This window comes from Pundamilia nyererei, unplaced genomic scaffold, assembly GCF_000239375.1.
Source record: "Pundamilia nyererei isolate P.nyererei 1_Seehausen unplaced genomic scaffold, PunNye1.0 scaffold00213, whole genome shotgun sequence".
Lineage (NCBI taxonomy): Eukaryota > Metazoa > Chordata > Actinopteri > Cichliformes > Cichlidae > Pundamilia > Pundamilia nyererei.
The window spans coordinates 820718-834889 of record NW_005187614.1 but is presented as its reverse complement, the minus strand read 5'-3'; the positions used below and the strand labels follow the sequence as shown (position 1 = coordinate 834889).

Sequence of the window (14172 nt, the reverse complement as noted above, 5' to 3'; positions counted from 1 at the left end):
GTATCTACATCAGAAGAGTCAGGGGTGTGCTCACAGTCAGCAGGCTGCAGGAGAATAAATATGTGAATGATATACAGCTGAACTGATATGTTAGAAATTGCTTTGGACTTTTTGTGGGTCCTGAGGATTGAGACTCAGATGGAGCGCAGGCTTTATTCAGAGATAAATGTATACATTTCATACAGAAATAAAATCTACAGTGCTCAACAGATTTGATAAACCACCTGTGATAAAAACAAGAAAACACAAAAATGTTAAAAAACTTGTTTAAAAGTAAAAGTTGCTGAATTCACTGAACTGAATTTCTGTTTGTATACCCATATTTGAACTGGCAGACTGGACTTTTCTGAGAAGTCAGACGTTAATCAATCATAGCATTCAACCACTAAAACTAATTCTTCAGTTAAGGCGTGCAGATAAATAACTGCGATAACTTTAGAAAAAAATGTATTTCACTGTTTTTGTGTTGTTGGGTTTTGTTTTGTTTTTTAGCTTTTTTGTTAATTAGCAAATTTGAACATACATGATAACTACAATAATTATTTTTTAGCATTAACAATATTTTGATTGAAGAGCTTCTGTATACTTGCAGATGAACCATTAATGAAGCATTCAAAAGTATTTTGGTAATTATCAGTAAGGCTGATTTAGGGCAATGAAGATACCGTTACTGTGACACATGCGTAAATGTGCCTGACGCTCTGGGTTTTTCGGCAGTGTGTGAAACTAAACCAGAGCTATGCACCAGGGCTGCTGTCACACAACCTGGCTTTACAACTGATGGGCTGATAGAGAAGAGCAGCCACACTGCTGCCTGAAAAGGTCAACTCGAACCTGACCATCATTCATAGTTAGAACTTGCGGTTCATAATGTTGTAAAACACATCACAGAGTGAAAACACTTTTACATATTTATTAACTCTCAAAGTCTGCTTTTGTCAGTAATTCAAAAAGTTTATAGTTCATATTACATTTCAAAGTTAATTGGCACAGCTCGCCAAATGGCACTAAGAGGAATTTAACTGTTTATATTGCTGCGTTCGATTGAACGTGTCTGAAGACGAGAGCATGAGACTGGAATTGTTGCACATGTTAATTTAACTATAACTCTAACATACTTATATTCAGACATTAATGGAACACACTTAACAAGTCTGCGTTTGGGCAGACTTGTAATCGTGCTCACTGACGGGAAGTAAAAGGAAGAAAGAAACATGAATGTTGTTCTCTGTGTGCGCACTGCTGAGAAAGGACAGGGAGACGTGTTTTTATTCTGCTCACTGTAAAAAGTTAAACAAGATGTATCCTCATATGCACTGGCATTTTTCCCTCCCTCTGACTCTCCATCAGGTTCAGTTCAGAGTAAAACTCCAAGTATTTATTGTTTTGCAGTCATTGCAGGAGCACGAATATGTGGAGCTCGGCTAGAAAAAGCGATTGAAGACTGAGTGAATTACATCACAAAACTGAACATGTGTTAGCATAAACAACCTAGAGATTGGACGTTGTTGTATTGTTGTAGAATATCCACCCTAATGTTGCAGTTTTCCTCAAAATCAAAGAAAAAACACTTTTCAGAGATAAACTGAGAGCTCGATTTGGTAAGTGAGCCATTTAGTGGAGCCATCTGCTGTGTAAAAGCCTGATGATGATGACGGAGCAGTTTTGTAGTACCCAAACTTTCACATTTTCACACAACAAAAAGGATCTTTTCCAGACTCCTCTAGCGTTACAGTGCAGCAGTGCTGCTGCAGCAGCATAGAAACAGAAGTGGTGTTCAGTGTCTATCTCAGTGCTGTGACAATGCAAAATGCAAATGCTTTATGTGCTGCAGCCTCACAGTTTGTAGATGAAGAGCTGCCCTGTTTAACTGCCCTTCTGTGGAGACCTGCTCATCCTTTAGGTACTAAGGATATCTCACACACTCAGACAAGCAGCTCCACGGTATTCAGGGCTGCACGCGAGCATCAGGTGCACCGATATCTCAGCCCGTATACATCCTTACTGCGTGTCCGCAAACATTTCTGAACTTTTATTTATCGTTTTGCATTCACACACACACACTTGCACTAAAACGTTTACAGTGCACACACCTCTGCTAGACTGTGATGCTGCAGGATATTCTGAGAGCCAGAGGAGGAAGTGGGAGGTGGTAGTGCAGGGAGGAGAAAGAGAGAGAGGGAGACAAAGGAGTAGAGGAGAGAGAAAGAGTGGCAGTGAGACGGTTGGAGGAGAAGAAAGATGGAGGGATGGTGAAATGGTAAGGAGACAAGGAAGGAAGGAGTCAAAAAAGGAGAGAGAGAGGGAGGGAGAGGAGGATGTTGAAATCTGAGGCTAACACGGTCTGAAGCAGCTGAGAGTCAGCTGCAAGCGAGGAGACGCTGATTCACAAATCAAGCTCTCTCTTCCCCACGCACATGCACCCTCTCCTTCTCTCCTCCCCGCTTGGGTTATTATTATTCAGGCAGAGACAGACCAGGGACTGTGTGTCCATGCCGGTGAGGTGATGCAGCGTCTGCTCCTAGTGTTGGTGTGTATGTTTGTGGGTGTTTGTCCTTGACTGTATCTGCATGTGGATTTATGCTTATGCCTGCTGGGTTTCTCTAATGTGTGTGTGTGTGTGTGTGTGTGTGTGTGTTTGTGTGTATAGTTCAGTGATTTATTAACTGGCTGATTTATTAATTGACTGAGTGCCAGTGGCCAATAGGATGTCCACAGAATAGATTTAGATGCGGGAATTGCCTGCTGATGACTTTTGAAGTCAGTGGCTGATGAAGGAGCTCTTTTCTCTCAATAGAAATTGTGGAGATTCAGTGAGAACAGAGTGAATAAGAAAGCAGGAGAAAGTTCTGGATCTCACAGAGAAGCAAAGAGATTGAGAAGAAAGAGTGGAGATAAAAGAAGAGTCAGTGTGAGGAAGAAATGAAAAGGACAGAGTGTGGGAGTGTAAATGACTAAGGGTTATGCACAGGAGGTATACTGGTGAGGTCATCGCGCAGAAATGTGATGTCAGGACAAATGTGAATGGTGTAACTCTGACTTTCCATCTTTCTGCTGGATAAACAGGGACTGTAATGGATTACAATCACTGGATTTATACTCACATCAGACTAATCCTGACGTTTTTTGTTACATGTACCTCCAGTCTTAAACTAAACATACAGTTGAACTTGTGTTTCACCTTAGCTGTGCCAGTTGAAAGGAATAAACTTTGTTTTCCGTAATCGCTTCAAGCTAAATGAGGCATCTGTTCAATAACTGGTGCACTACAGCCATGTGTCGGTTATCTTAACCGAACATAAAGACTGGAAGCAAGTGGAAACACCTGGACTTGCTCCTTTTAGATTTTAAAAGCACATCAGCTCTGCAGGCCTGAAGGCTTCTTTCAGGCCTGGGTGACATAAATGCCTGTTTTTTGTGACCACGTGGACTTTTTACAGTAGAACGCAACAACTGCAAGGATTTCAGGCACACTGTCCATGTCCTAGAATCAGGTTTAGCTTAGTTAGGTTGTGTGTGTGTCTGTGTGTGTTTGTGTTCTTGCGCTTGTATTCACTTCAAGTCCATAACTTTATTTTTTTTTTTCGTGTTTGCTTTCTCTCTCTCCACAGCCAAACCTCAAAACTCTCTGAGGCAACCGAACCACCGTGGCCGAGGTGGGGGTAGAGGAGGAGGCCCTGGCCGTGGGGCTGGACATGGAGACTTCAGACAGGCAAGAGACTTAAGGGATGGCCCATCAGAGGGCAAGACTGGGGGGCATCCGAACAAGATGTCCAGTCAGAACACATCCAACAGGAAAGGAAACCAACCTCCAGACAAGTGAGTAAAGCAATTTGGATTTGGATGAGAGTGAGTAGATCCAGCGGGAAGGTTGAGAAGAGCGGTGTTTCACTTTTCAGATTGTCAGTTAAGTTTATTTATTTGATTAGATGATATAAAATGCCCTCAATAGCAAAATCCAGTCTTTGGAACTGGACAAAAGAGTGAAAAATTCTTTAGGGTTTCACTATGAAAAGATCTAGTTAGGCTCACATCCTTCAACCCCACCTCCACATATTTGTGGGGATTTCTTTGTACGCTTACATGCATCAGTCATCAAGCAGACTTCCACAGTCCTTTGGAAACCCATGTAGAGTAATGAGCCACAGGCAGCTGTGCTCAGAAAATTCAGATCTCATGCCAGAAAAGTTGTTTTAAAATATTTTAGTCATGGAAGATATAAAAGAGCTCATTTTGTTGTCGTCTTTATTTGCTTTTATAAAGTTATAGGCAACGTAAAAATTCATTGCTACCCTCTCTTTCTGCCTTCTCTCCACCTGTGTGAGCTGAGCTGAATCAAAACGAGCAGACACCCATTCACGAGTCTGCTCGTGAATGGATGTCTGGTTGAACTCTGCTTGGTTTCTGGATGATAACCATCTCCCTGCTGCTGCTGCTGCTTATTCAGCACTGGGCTGATGATACGCTCTCTACATTATTCTGGTTCTCTCTCTGTATTCTGTCTCACTTCATTCTTTCTACCTTTGTTCTTCCTTCTTTTTTATCAATGTATCTAACATTGTTCCATTTGTACTCGTGCTGCTGCTGTCATTTGCTACATCATATTTCATCAACAATGAATCAAATATCACTTCTGCTCAATGACTGTTTCTCCCACTTCCATCCACCCACTATTTAGTTCACCGTCCTGTGAAAACAACTGACATCAGTTCTGTATCTGTATCACTGAAGGTGCTGCTGGACCTCTGTAGCACAATGGGGCAACAGGGTGGGACGCCTGGTGTATTGGCAGGGGACACGAGCCCAGTGCAGGGGGAGCATGAGCCCGTTTTAATCCCTGTTCTATTCTGTGGTAGATTAACTCTTCTAAACCAGCACAGAGTGAATCAGCACATCTCTCTGTATCCCTCTAGATGTTCCACTGTGCAAGCCAGAGTCATCATCATTTATTTGTGTGTGTGCATAGTGTGTGCAGTAGCACTATGGGCTGCCTGGATGTGCAAGCTGTAAATTCAGTAAAAAGACAGGCGCAGTACAACACTGAATTACATTTAAACATCATTTATATGTCATTTGATGAAAAACCAGTGAAGTAAGGAAAACGTTACTTAAGTTGAAGACGGTTCATTAGATTACAATAAAAGGTACAATAAAAGCTCGTAACTTTAGAAAACGACTATATTTGTCTCAAATTAAAAACTACTCTTCTTCGTTCTTGCCAACGTGCTGAGGCAGGCAAACACTTGGACACCTTTATGTCTGCACACTGCACGGCTGAACCTGTTGTACTGCTTTCAGTCATTTTATTGCCCAGCCAATAAAAAAACACTGGTGGAGACCTCCACGTTAATGTTGCTACATAAAAATATCATCTGTAGTTATTCAGGACGCTTCAATAAAAAGCCTGAATTTACTTTTAATTGTTTATTCCTTCAGTGTGTTTTCACCACCTCCACAGGCCTCAAAAAATAAAGAAAGAGGTCAGTGTAGTGCACGTTTCCTGTTATTGTGTTTTGTAATATACAGATTTTATGTGTAGGTAAGACATTCTAATGTCCTTACAGCCATTTGGGGCTCTGAAGCGAATGGTGCTGTTGCTCTGTTTATTGACTGCATGATTACATTAACATGTACCTGAGTGAGGCAAGAGTTCTGACTGATTGGAGAAATGTTTAAACAGAGCTGTGTGATTTGAGTTGTCCCTCAGACATGATAAAGATGAGGGGCAGACGAAATTGATGGAAGATCAGTGAAGATTTCAGCAGAGTAAAGAGATGCATATTCTACTCAGTGCACAGATAGAGGTACTCAGCAGATCACTGCATTGGGAAACTAGTGCAATGCAGTTCCTGCTGTGCAGTATCTCAGGATTAACAGGTCATCATTCTGAGAACTTTAGCAAGCTATCTGTTTGGACTTTGAAATGTTACCTGAGTTATTTTGAAGCTCTGATTGTGCTTTGCCTCAAATAAGATAAAAGACCTTCCAGCTCCAAATCAAATGTAATGTTTTTTTAAAGGATGGCCCAAGAGTCAGACGTTCTAAACAAAGAAGGAAGAAACAGGTAGACGGCCTGTCATCAGTATTTTCTTTTTCTTTGCCTTTTAGAACTTGCAAAAAGCTAATTATCCTTCTTGTTTGTTCTCTTGTGTTCAGGAGGATGACCCTACCATCACGGTTTCAGAAAGAGGTGCACGCTCACCTTTCCAGAAACTCCCAGCAGACCGCTCGTAAGTAGGACAGGCTCCTTTTCAGCACACTAAAAATACATGTTGTGTATCGTTCTGTCCTCCAAATCGGCAGAAGATAATTCCTTTCTGATTATTAGTGATTTTTGTTTTATATCGTTCTTTCCTTTATTTTGGATTTCCTTTGAGTCAGCACACAAAAATAGAAGTTATGGGGCTTTTTTCACTCTCCTATTTTGTTTTCTCTTTTGCTTCTGTTTCACTTTTAGAGGTGAAGTCACGTCATTCAATCTAATAGTTTAGGTCCAAGGAAATGATTACTTTAGAAGCAGTAGTGGGCTTTATACATGTGTCTGATCTTTTTTTCCTTCTTGTCTGTTTTTCTCTATTTATCTTCCAGCACCCTCAAACTTAAATGAGAGCTTTGGTTCTGGGAAAGCAAAGCCCTACAACCCCCAACTGGTCCAAGGTCACATCAGAGAGATCTTGGCGAAGTACAGTAATGGCTTCTGGGTGTCCAAACTGCCTCAGATGTACAGAGAGCTTTACAAACAAGACCTGCCCACAGAGGCCATTAAAGACCTGGAGACCTGGACGCACATTTGCATAGTATGTGTCGCTTATGATGCTGTAATTATTATTCGTGCTTTGGTAGCTTAATAAGGGTTTCTGTTTCCAAGCAAAGAGAAAGATAATTCTAAAACATCATTGTAGTGCAATGCAAAATGCTTTTGTAATAGGGCTGCTCCGTTTGTCCTTCCAGGTAGAGAAAACCTGCAGCAGCAACCCATCAGAGCGGCTTCTCTACCCTGCCAAGGAACAGACAAACACTTCCTCCTCCTCTTCGCCCATCCTCACCCACCCAAACTCTGCTACAACCACAAACGTGCCCGCAGACAAACCTTTCCAATCCTCTGTCCAACAGAGAGCCCCCAGCACTCGTCCGACTCGCTCTGGCTCTCGGTCTTCTCAGTCTCCACCTTCATCCTCCTCTTCACCCAGCCCTCCCTCGTCCCCTGCAACCCTCAGCCCTGACCTGAAGCAGAAGCTGGAGGAACTGTTAGTGAAGTACTCCAGTGGCCTGTGGGCCCATGCGCTACCCAAGCTCTTCCAGGACACCTACAAAGTCAGTAATACTTCAGTATACTTTCATGTACATGCCGGGTGAACCTGATAATATTATTATATCTTATGTGTCTTTAAGACCAAACTGCCAGGACATGTTCTGGTCAACCTCGATCTCCTCTCTGACATCTGCACCATCGACTACCCGATGCCTGACAACCCCAAGAGGGCCATCCTGTACAGGCGAAGCAGTACTGGAGGTGGAGGAGGAGAGGACGAGAACTGCAACAGGAGGAACTCTTCAGCCAGTGAGGAGGAGCTGAGGGTGAGGAAGGAGCTGGGGAGGAGGCTCAGTAACCAGGCAGTGCCTCCACTACAGATCCCCAAAGAGGAGTACCCCTCTGTGCTGGTGGTGGAGGCGACCAACACGAACGGGGTTTTACTCAGGTAAGACAGAAGTTGTGCGATTGCGTCGTAACAAGGCGGAGAGCATAAATCCCTGACTGTCTCTCCTCCGCTGCAGGTACATCGGTGAGGGTTACTCCCAGGCTCAGGAGTCCATGGAAGATGAAATGAGAGAGTTTTATGGTTTGGACCAAAGCAGCCCAACACCTGTATCATCCCTGTCCTCGGGCCAGCTTGTTGCAGTCAGGGCGGAGGAAGAGGAGGAGGTTCTGAGGGCACAAGTCTGTGAGGTCATGACTGACAAGGTCAAGGTGAGGGGTCAAACACAGGAAATGACCTGAAGGATTAATTTGAGCAAGTATGTTCTCCCTCTGATCTTTTCTTTTTTGGCTCTATAGGTGTATTATGTGGATCATGGCTTCTCAGAGGTGATCAGCAAAAACAAAGTGTTTGAACTGCATGAGAAGTTCTTTAAACTGTCTTTCCAGGCAGCCAAGTGTAAACTGGCAGGTGGGTGTACTCGTCATTTAATCATAAAAACACAAGTAATTTGGAAGAAAACTGAACATTACTTAAAGAAATTTGTTGCCACTCCTGTCAAACTTTCTTTTTCCTTTCCTAGTTGGTTCATATGCACAAAAGACTGAGATTTTATTCCCGGGATTTTAAGCAAAGTTGCCTCCACGCACAGCGAAAAGCTGTGGAGATTAGTCCAATACGTCATTTTGCACATAACTGTTCAAGTTGTGTAAGTAGATGTCGTTTATGCAGCCAATAAACAGTCGACCAGTCAGAAATGTTCAGTGCTGCAGGGCCCAGTCACAGATCTGATCGTTCTATGGAAAAGAGCTTCTCCAAAGGTTTCTAGTACCTGAGAATATATATTTTTTGTGTCTTTGTGTGTGCCTAGGCCTTGAGCCATTCTGTCAGGACCTGGCGGTGCTGAAGAAGTTTGAGACGATGGCGAGTGGAAAGATTCTCTTGGCCGAGATCCTGGAGAGAGGGCAGACCCCTCTGGTTGTCCTGTACGACACGTCGCAGGATGATGACATAAACATCAACGCTGCCTGCATGAAAGCTCTGCACGACAAGTCGCTAGCGAGTCCGTTACAGGTACCGAAGTGATTGTGCGTGAATACGTGTGGGTATGCATGTGGTTTTGTAACACAGCACGATTTTTTTTATGGCTCTCCTCAGGTGAACAGCGCTTATATGAATGTGGCCATCAGTAGCGTTTGTTCTGATGGGACTATCTACTGTCAGCCTCCCTCCAGAGGTCTTACCAAAATGAATGAGACGCTGGAGAAAATAGAGACGTACTTCCACTCACAGGTAAATGCCTGCTTCGTGTGCTGTCTCAGAGCTTTTTTGGAACTGTGGTACTTTTATCAGTGTGCAGATTGATTATAATCTTGTAGCCTTGATATGTTCTATCTTCTTATCGTAGTGTAAGAGAAAAGCTAAAACAGCTAACATGACTGATATCTTGTCATTTTTAATTGATATGCAAATATTACAGCTGAGCATATGCAGAAGAACAGACAGCGTGTTGTAGAAAATGCAAAAATATTATTTCATTTAAATTACATTTATTTCAAGTATATTATATAATAGTGTCTATTACACACTGTAGCTGTTTATGTTACTATTTTCAGTATAGTGTGTCTCCTTGTGCACTGTTAAATGGCTACACTTGAACGTTACTCTGCAAACAACAGTTGACAAAACAAGTCAACCGAACATTGTGTAGTCGTAGTCGCTTTTGTCCAGCAGTAGGCCCAGGTGAAACAGAATTAGTCGGTTTTCTGCAGACACCTCCAAGATTTCATGGCTATGTTTGAGTAGATTAGCTTCAGAAAACTTCATGCTAATTTCAGGCTCTGAGGACTTGAATGAGACTTGTTCCAAATGAGGTTTTCATTTTCTGGCTCACACTTCTCTTTCTGTGGCTTTACATGTCATCATTTCTTAGAGCTTATATAAAAATGCATGTATTGCCATTAAATAACTGGATCACATTGGGTCATACATACATGCGTCCTGTGTACAAACTGGAAAATAATCCAACCTTTTATCTCTTCTTCTAATTCTCTTTGAATTAGTAGATCGGAGCTCATCAACGTCATCTTAAAAAGACTTTTGTGAATGTAACAATGCCATGTGTTTTCTCTCGGGCAGTGTTGTGGACAGATTCCGATTAGGTTGCTAATCTGGAGTTAAGACATGGCCAAGCCACTTAGTCTGTTAGCAGCACAGTGCAGCGGATGCTTTTGTAGTTCAGCGGCCTTTAAAGCGTGTAGCGTCATTTTTACGTCAGCGTTTGGGTAAACAGAGCAGAGCTGCCAGCGTGTTGTGTTAAGACGGAAGATTTATTGGATCAGATGAGTTTAGGTCAGAAATACACAGAATGAAACATTAAACATAAGGAAACATTTTAGATCGAAGTCACATTGTAACACTGTAGTCAAATGTAACAATTATGGGGTTTTTTTTGGGTTTTTTATTAAAGATTTTAATTCCATTAATTTTCTTCCAGGTAACATCAGAGTTCCTGGTCTCCCGACCTTTTTGTGGGAAAAGATGTTTGGCTCGCTACAAAGGAAAATGGTCCCGTGTCGAGGTAACTGTTTCCTGCAATAAACAATGTGAATTATTAAACAAGGAACAAAATGACTGTTGCTCAATAGAGGACCATTTATTTCCTTTTGTTAACCTTTGATAAGCAGTCACAACCTCAGTTAATCCTCGTGTTGCAATCAACACCAAGTATAGTTATCTGTTTATCTATAACTTTTCTCCGAGGCAGTTTAATAACGTGACGCTTTCTTGTCTCTTTAGATCACCAACCTTCATGGCAGCAGAGTGTTGGACATCCTGTTCATTGATGTGGGCGTGCAGGCTTCTGTCGAGGTGTTTGAGCTGAGGGAGATTCCTCCCCCATTCCTCCGTGACCTTATGGCTATCCCACCACAGGTCAGGGTCTATGTCTTTAATGTGCAGACAGTGAACACCCGACCAGAGAAATAAGTAATAAGATCACATATGTCATTTATACAGTTAGGATTTAGACGGTATCTGTAGAAATGTGGGCATATTGTTAGATAAGCTGATGCATGCAACCTGTGTTCAGGCTGTGAAGTGCTGTCTAGCAGACCTGGCTGTCAGTGTTGGATCCTGGACTCCAGATGCTGTACAGTGGCTTCGAGACAAAGTGTTGAACACCACTGACTGTAGTATGAAGGTAAATGGCTTTGTCCCCTTTATAAATGTATTTTTTGGCCTTTTGAGCTGAAGAGGTGGAGACGATGATAAAAAATAGACTTACAAACATTCACACTATCCTTTTTTTTACATATAGCAATATATTTAGATTGATTTAGAAACTCAAAACAACTGTGAAAAGTATTCTAATATATTCTGTTCTAAAATATTCTACTATGAAGAAACTAAACGCAGCCGTAAATGTGTTAAATGAGTTTTCTGTGCTTTTTCCTCTGTGTTTTTCTTCTTCGTGTCCCTCCACACTCACCAAGGTTGCCAAAGTGGATGAAAAGAAGCGCTGCATTCACGTCCACTTATTCACAGACAAGAACTTCCATGACCCGGACCGCAGCCTTAACCGTCAGATGGCCCAGTCCGAGCTGTTAAAGCAGCAACCAGACGTCTTCCTGACCAGCCACAGGTTCTCCATGATGGTTTTTCACCTGTTAACTCTGTGCCCTCCAGCTAATGTCTATTTTTTCTCCTTTCTCAGTTGTAATTCATTTAAACTGAATTTCTAGTTTTATGACTTTCTCAGCTCTGCCAGGATTTCCACACCTACTTCATCCACCAAGACCTCCAGTGCCAGTAACTCCACCAATGGCAGCCCAACATCAGCTAATGTCCCAGTCAAGCCTCACCTCAGGAGGGCTCTGTCGGGACCCAAAGGCAGTGGAGGCGGTGGAAACACCACCACCACCCCCAGCAGCCCGACAGAAACACCATCATCCCCCACATCCTCTCTCCAGCTGCCAGCATCATTAGAGCTGCCCACTATAGGTACCAAGGAAGAGTATATTGTCTAAAGAAAACACTGTTGTTATTTGTCTTGTTTAAACACCCACCACACAGTATATACTGCATTTGAATGCTCTAATCCTCAATGTTCTTATTTCACCTTGGACTCTGCTTTTTCAGGAAACAACATGGATGTATACGTATCTTTGGCGTGCCACCCCGGCCACTTTGTGCTACAGCCATGGGGAGACATGTACAGACTGGTAGTGCTGATGGGAGAGATGATTCTCTACTACAACAAAACAGAGGAGAAACCACTAAACGTAGAGAAGAATCAGATTTATGCTGCTAAAGTGGAAAACAGGTGAGTTTACAACTACAAATCTCACAACGCATGCTGTTAAGAACTTGAATTGTGAGTGCGTGTGCTTTCTCTCCATCGATTCTTCAGCTGGCATCGTGTGCTGGTGAAGGGAGTTCTGAACAGCGGCTTGGTGTCTGTTTATGAGTTGGACTATGGTAAGCACGAGCTGGTCAGCTGCACACAGCTCAGGCCTCTGATCAAAGAGTTCAGGCAGCTGCCGTTTCAGGGAATCACTGCTCAGCTGGCTGGTGAGTACACGTCACATGACACTCAGTCAACTGGGCTGTACAATTACATCAATCTGCAAGACCTGCGTTTGATTTATGAATTATTATTTATACCTATTTATTTATGCCTGGTTCTCATTTGGACTTGGCTCCTGGTTCTCCGCAGGAGTGAAGCAAAGGCAGTGGTCCGAGGAGGCCTCCATTGTTTTCCGGCACCACGTGGAGAAGAAGCCTATGGTGGCCCAGCTGGAGGCCGTACAGGAAGCCACTAACCCATGGGAGAGGAAGCTGACTGTCTTCCTAGTTGACACTTCCCAGGAAGAAAAGGACACCTGGGTGCATGACATCATGGCTGAGTTTGCAGATGAGCTGACCAACGAGCTGTAAACAATAGAGGACCACTGAGAAGTCTTACTAGTCAGATCCTGTTGATCAAAGAAGGCGCAGTGTGTCGTGGATAGAGAAAATAGAAGAAGCTTATCTGTCTTTATCTATATACCTACCATCTAGTTGGATTAAAGAAAGGAAGAAAGGGGTTTCCTAAAGAGATGAACAGAGTTTGAGAAGTAAGAAGGGACACTGAGATGTTTGGCAGCATGTAGAGGAACGAAGACGACGTGAAGAAATGAAGGCACCGTAGCTGCTGTAGTGTTAAAGGCTGCACACAGAAGGATGCTGTGATGTGATGTGATTTGAGTTACTGCAGTGTGACCAATGGACAGCATGCCCATTCATGATGACTAAGTACATAATTGATACAAACAGATCTACAGTACAAAAATAAACTGTTAATTAAATCAATATAACCTCGCAAAGCAGTCAGAATGGTGCAGCATGCATTCAAAATATTCGGTATGTGGTTTAATCCAAAGCATCCTAAAGCCAATCAGTGTGTGTCATCCTGAACACCCTCAATCCTGCCAATGTGAGCACCACACAAACTGAACCGAGCAAGTTCTCTCGCGCAAGGAAGACGTACAGTACATGCACCTGTTTACTAAATCTGCTTTTGGGATGGTGCTTCTCATTGTCACAAAGTGTGCAAAAAGTGGAGCAAACATTCCAGTGAAAGTAGGAGAAATGGACGGGAGGTGGTACGAGGGAGAGCAGGAGCTTTTATTTTGAAATTACTTCATGTGCAAAATATAAGTGACTGGTATTCAGTGGAAAGTATCAAATTAATGATGAGCATTTTTTATTTGTCTGTGAAATGCAACACAGAATTGATTGTGGTTTGAAGACGAGTTTTACAGTGTGGATGTGTAAAACTTAGTTTTATTAAAAAATGAAGGATAAATAATGCATCGAAGCTACATTGTGACCAGCTCTAAACAAGAGAAATGTGTATTTTTAGAATCTCAAAAGTCTAACATACGAGAGAAAATGCATGACAAACTCCTGATTATAACTCCTGTGACGTCAGCGCCTCGTCCATCTCTGTGCTTTTTCGGGAATTGGATTTTTCTGGCTCGTGTTTCCGTTTCTCGCCTGGCATTGAGACGTAAATCTCAGCAGATTACTCGTGCTGCATGTTACAGATTCCCTGAGCTACGGTTTAGTTTGACGTTATAGTAAGAACAACAATTATGATATTAATACGCAGATTAAGTTTAATGTAGTGATATATTTATAGAGTTTTAAATGGAGGATAAATTGGGCTTATGATTGGGTTCGGCACCACCGCTAAATGCCGGCCTGATGTGGGATTTGATTCTGAAATGTGAAACTTTTCTTTCTGATGATTTGAATGTGCAATTCTAATTCTGACGCTAGCCGACCTGACATGATCTTATTTATATTTAACTTATATTCTCTGGATAATAATGATCACTATCATTCCTATTTTGTTTAACAATGACCTGGAAACAATAAAACAGATGTTTTTGGGATGAAGTCTGCTGTGACGTGATGCTCGTTGTGATGT

At 42.4% G+C, this 14172-nt stretch overlaps 1 protein-coding gene across 1 annotated transcript in view; it reads left to right on the top strand.

Annotated features, from left to right (window-relative positions):
* Window positions 1-12653, top strand: part of tdrd7b (tudor domain containing 7 b) — a 15977-nt gene extending 3324 nt beyond the window's left edge. The window contains exons 5-24 of the mRNA XM_005748113.2: window positions 1904-1971; window positions 2339-2498; window positions 3612-3819; window positions 6020-6064; window positions 6157-6230; window positions 6589-6797; window positions 6952-7314; window positions 7393-7700; window positions 7777-7969; window positions 8057-8168; window positions 8569-8771; window positions 8856-8990; window positions 10195-10278; window positions 10497-10631; window positions 10789-10899; window positions 11192-11340; window positions 11458-11699; window positions 11838-12021; window positions 12109-12269; window positions 12415-12653. Coding sequence (XP_005748170.1) covers window positions 1904-1971; window positions 2339-2498; window positions 3612-3819; window positions 6020-6064; window positions 6157-6230; window positions 6589-6797; window positions 6952-7314; window positions 7393-7700; window positions 7777-7969; window positions 8057-8168; window positions 8569-8771; window positions 8856-8990; window positions 10195-10278; window positions 10497-10631; window positions 10789-10899; window positions 11192-11340; window positions 11458-11699; window positions 11838-12021; window positions 12109-12269; window positions 12415-12635 — 3365 coding nt within the window. The 3' untranslated portion in view covers window positions 12636-12653. The remainder of the gene's footprint in view (window positions 1-1903; window positions 1972-2338; window positions 2499-3611; window positions 3820-6019; window positions 6065-6156; window positions 6231-6588; window positions 6798-6951; window positions 7315-7392; window positions 7701-7776; window positions 7970-8056; window positions 8169-8568; window positions 8772-8855; window positions 8991-10194; window positions 10279-10496; window positions 10632-10788; window positions 10900-11191; window positions 11341-11457; window positions 11700-11837; window positions 12022-12108; window positions 12270-12414) is intronic.
* Window positions 12654-14172: the final 1519 nt, after the last annotated feature.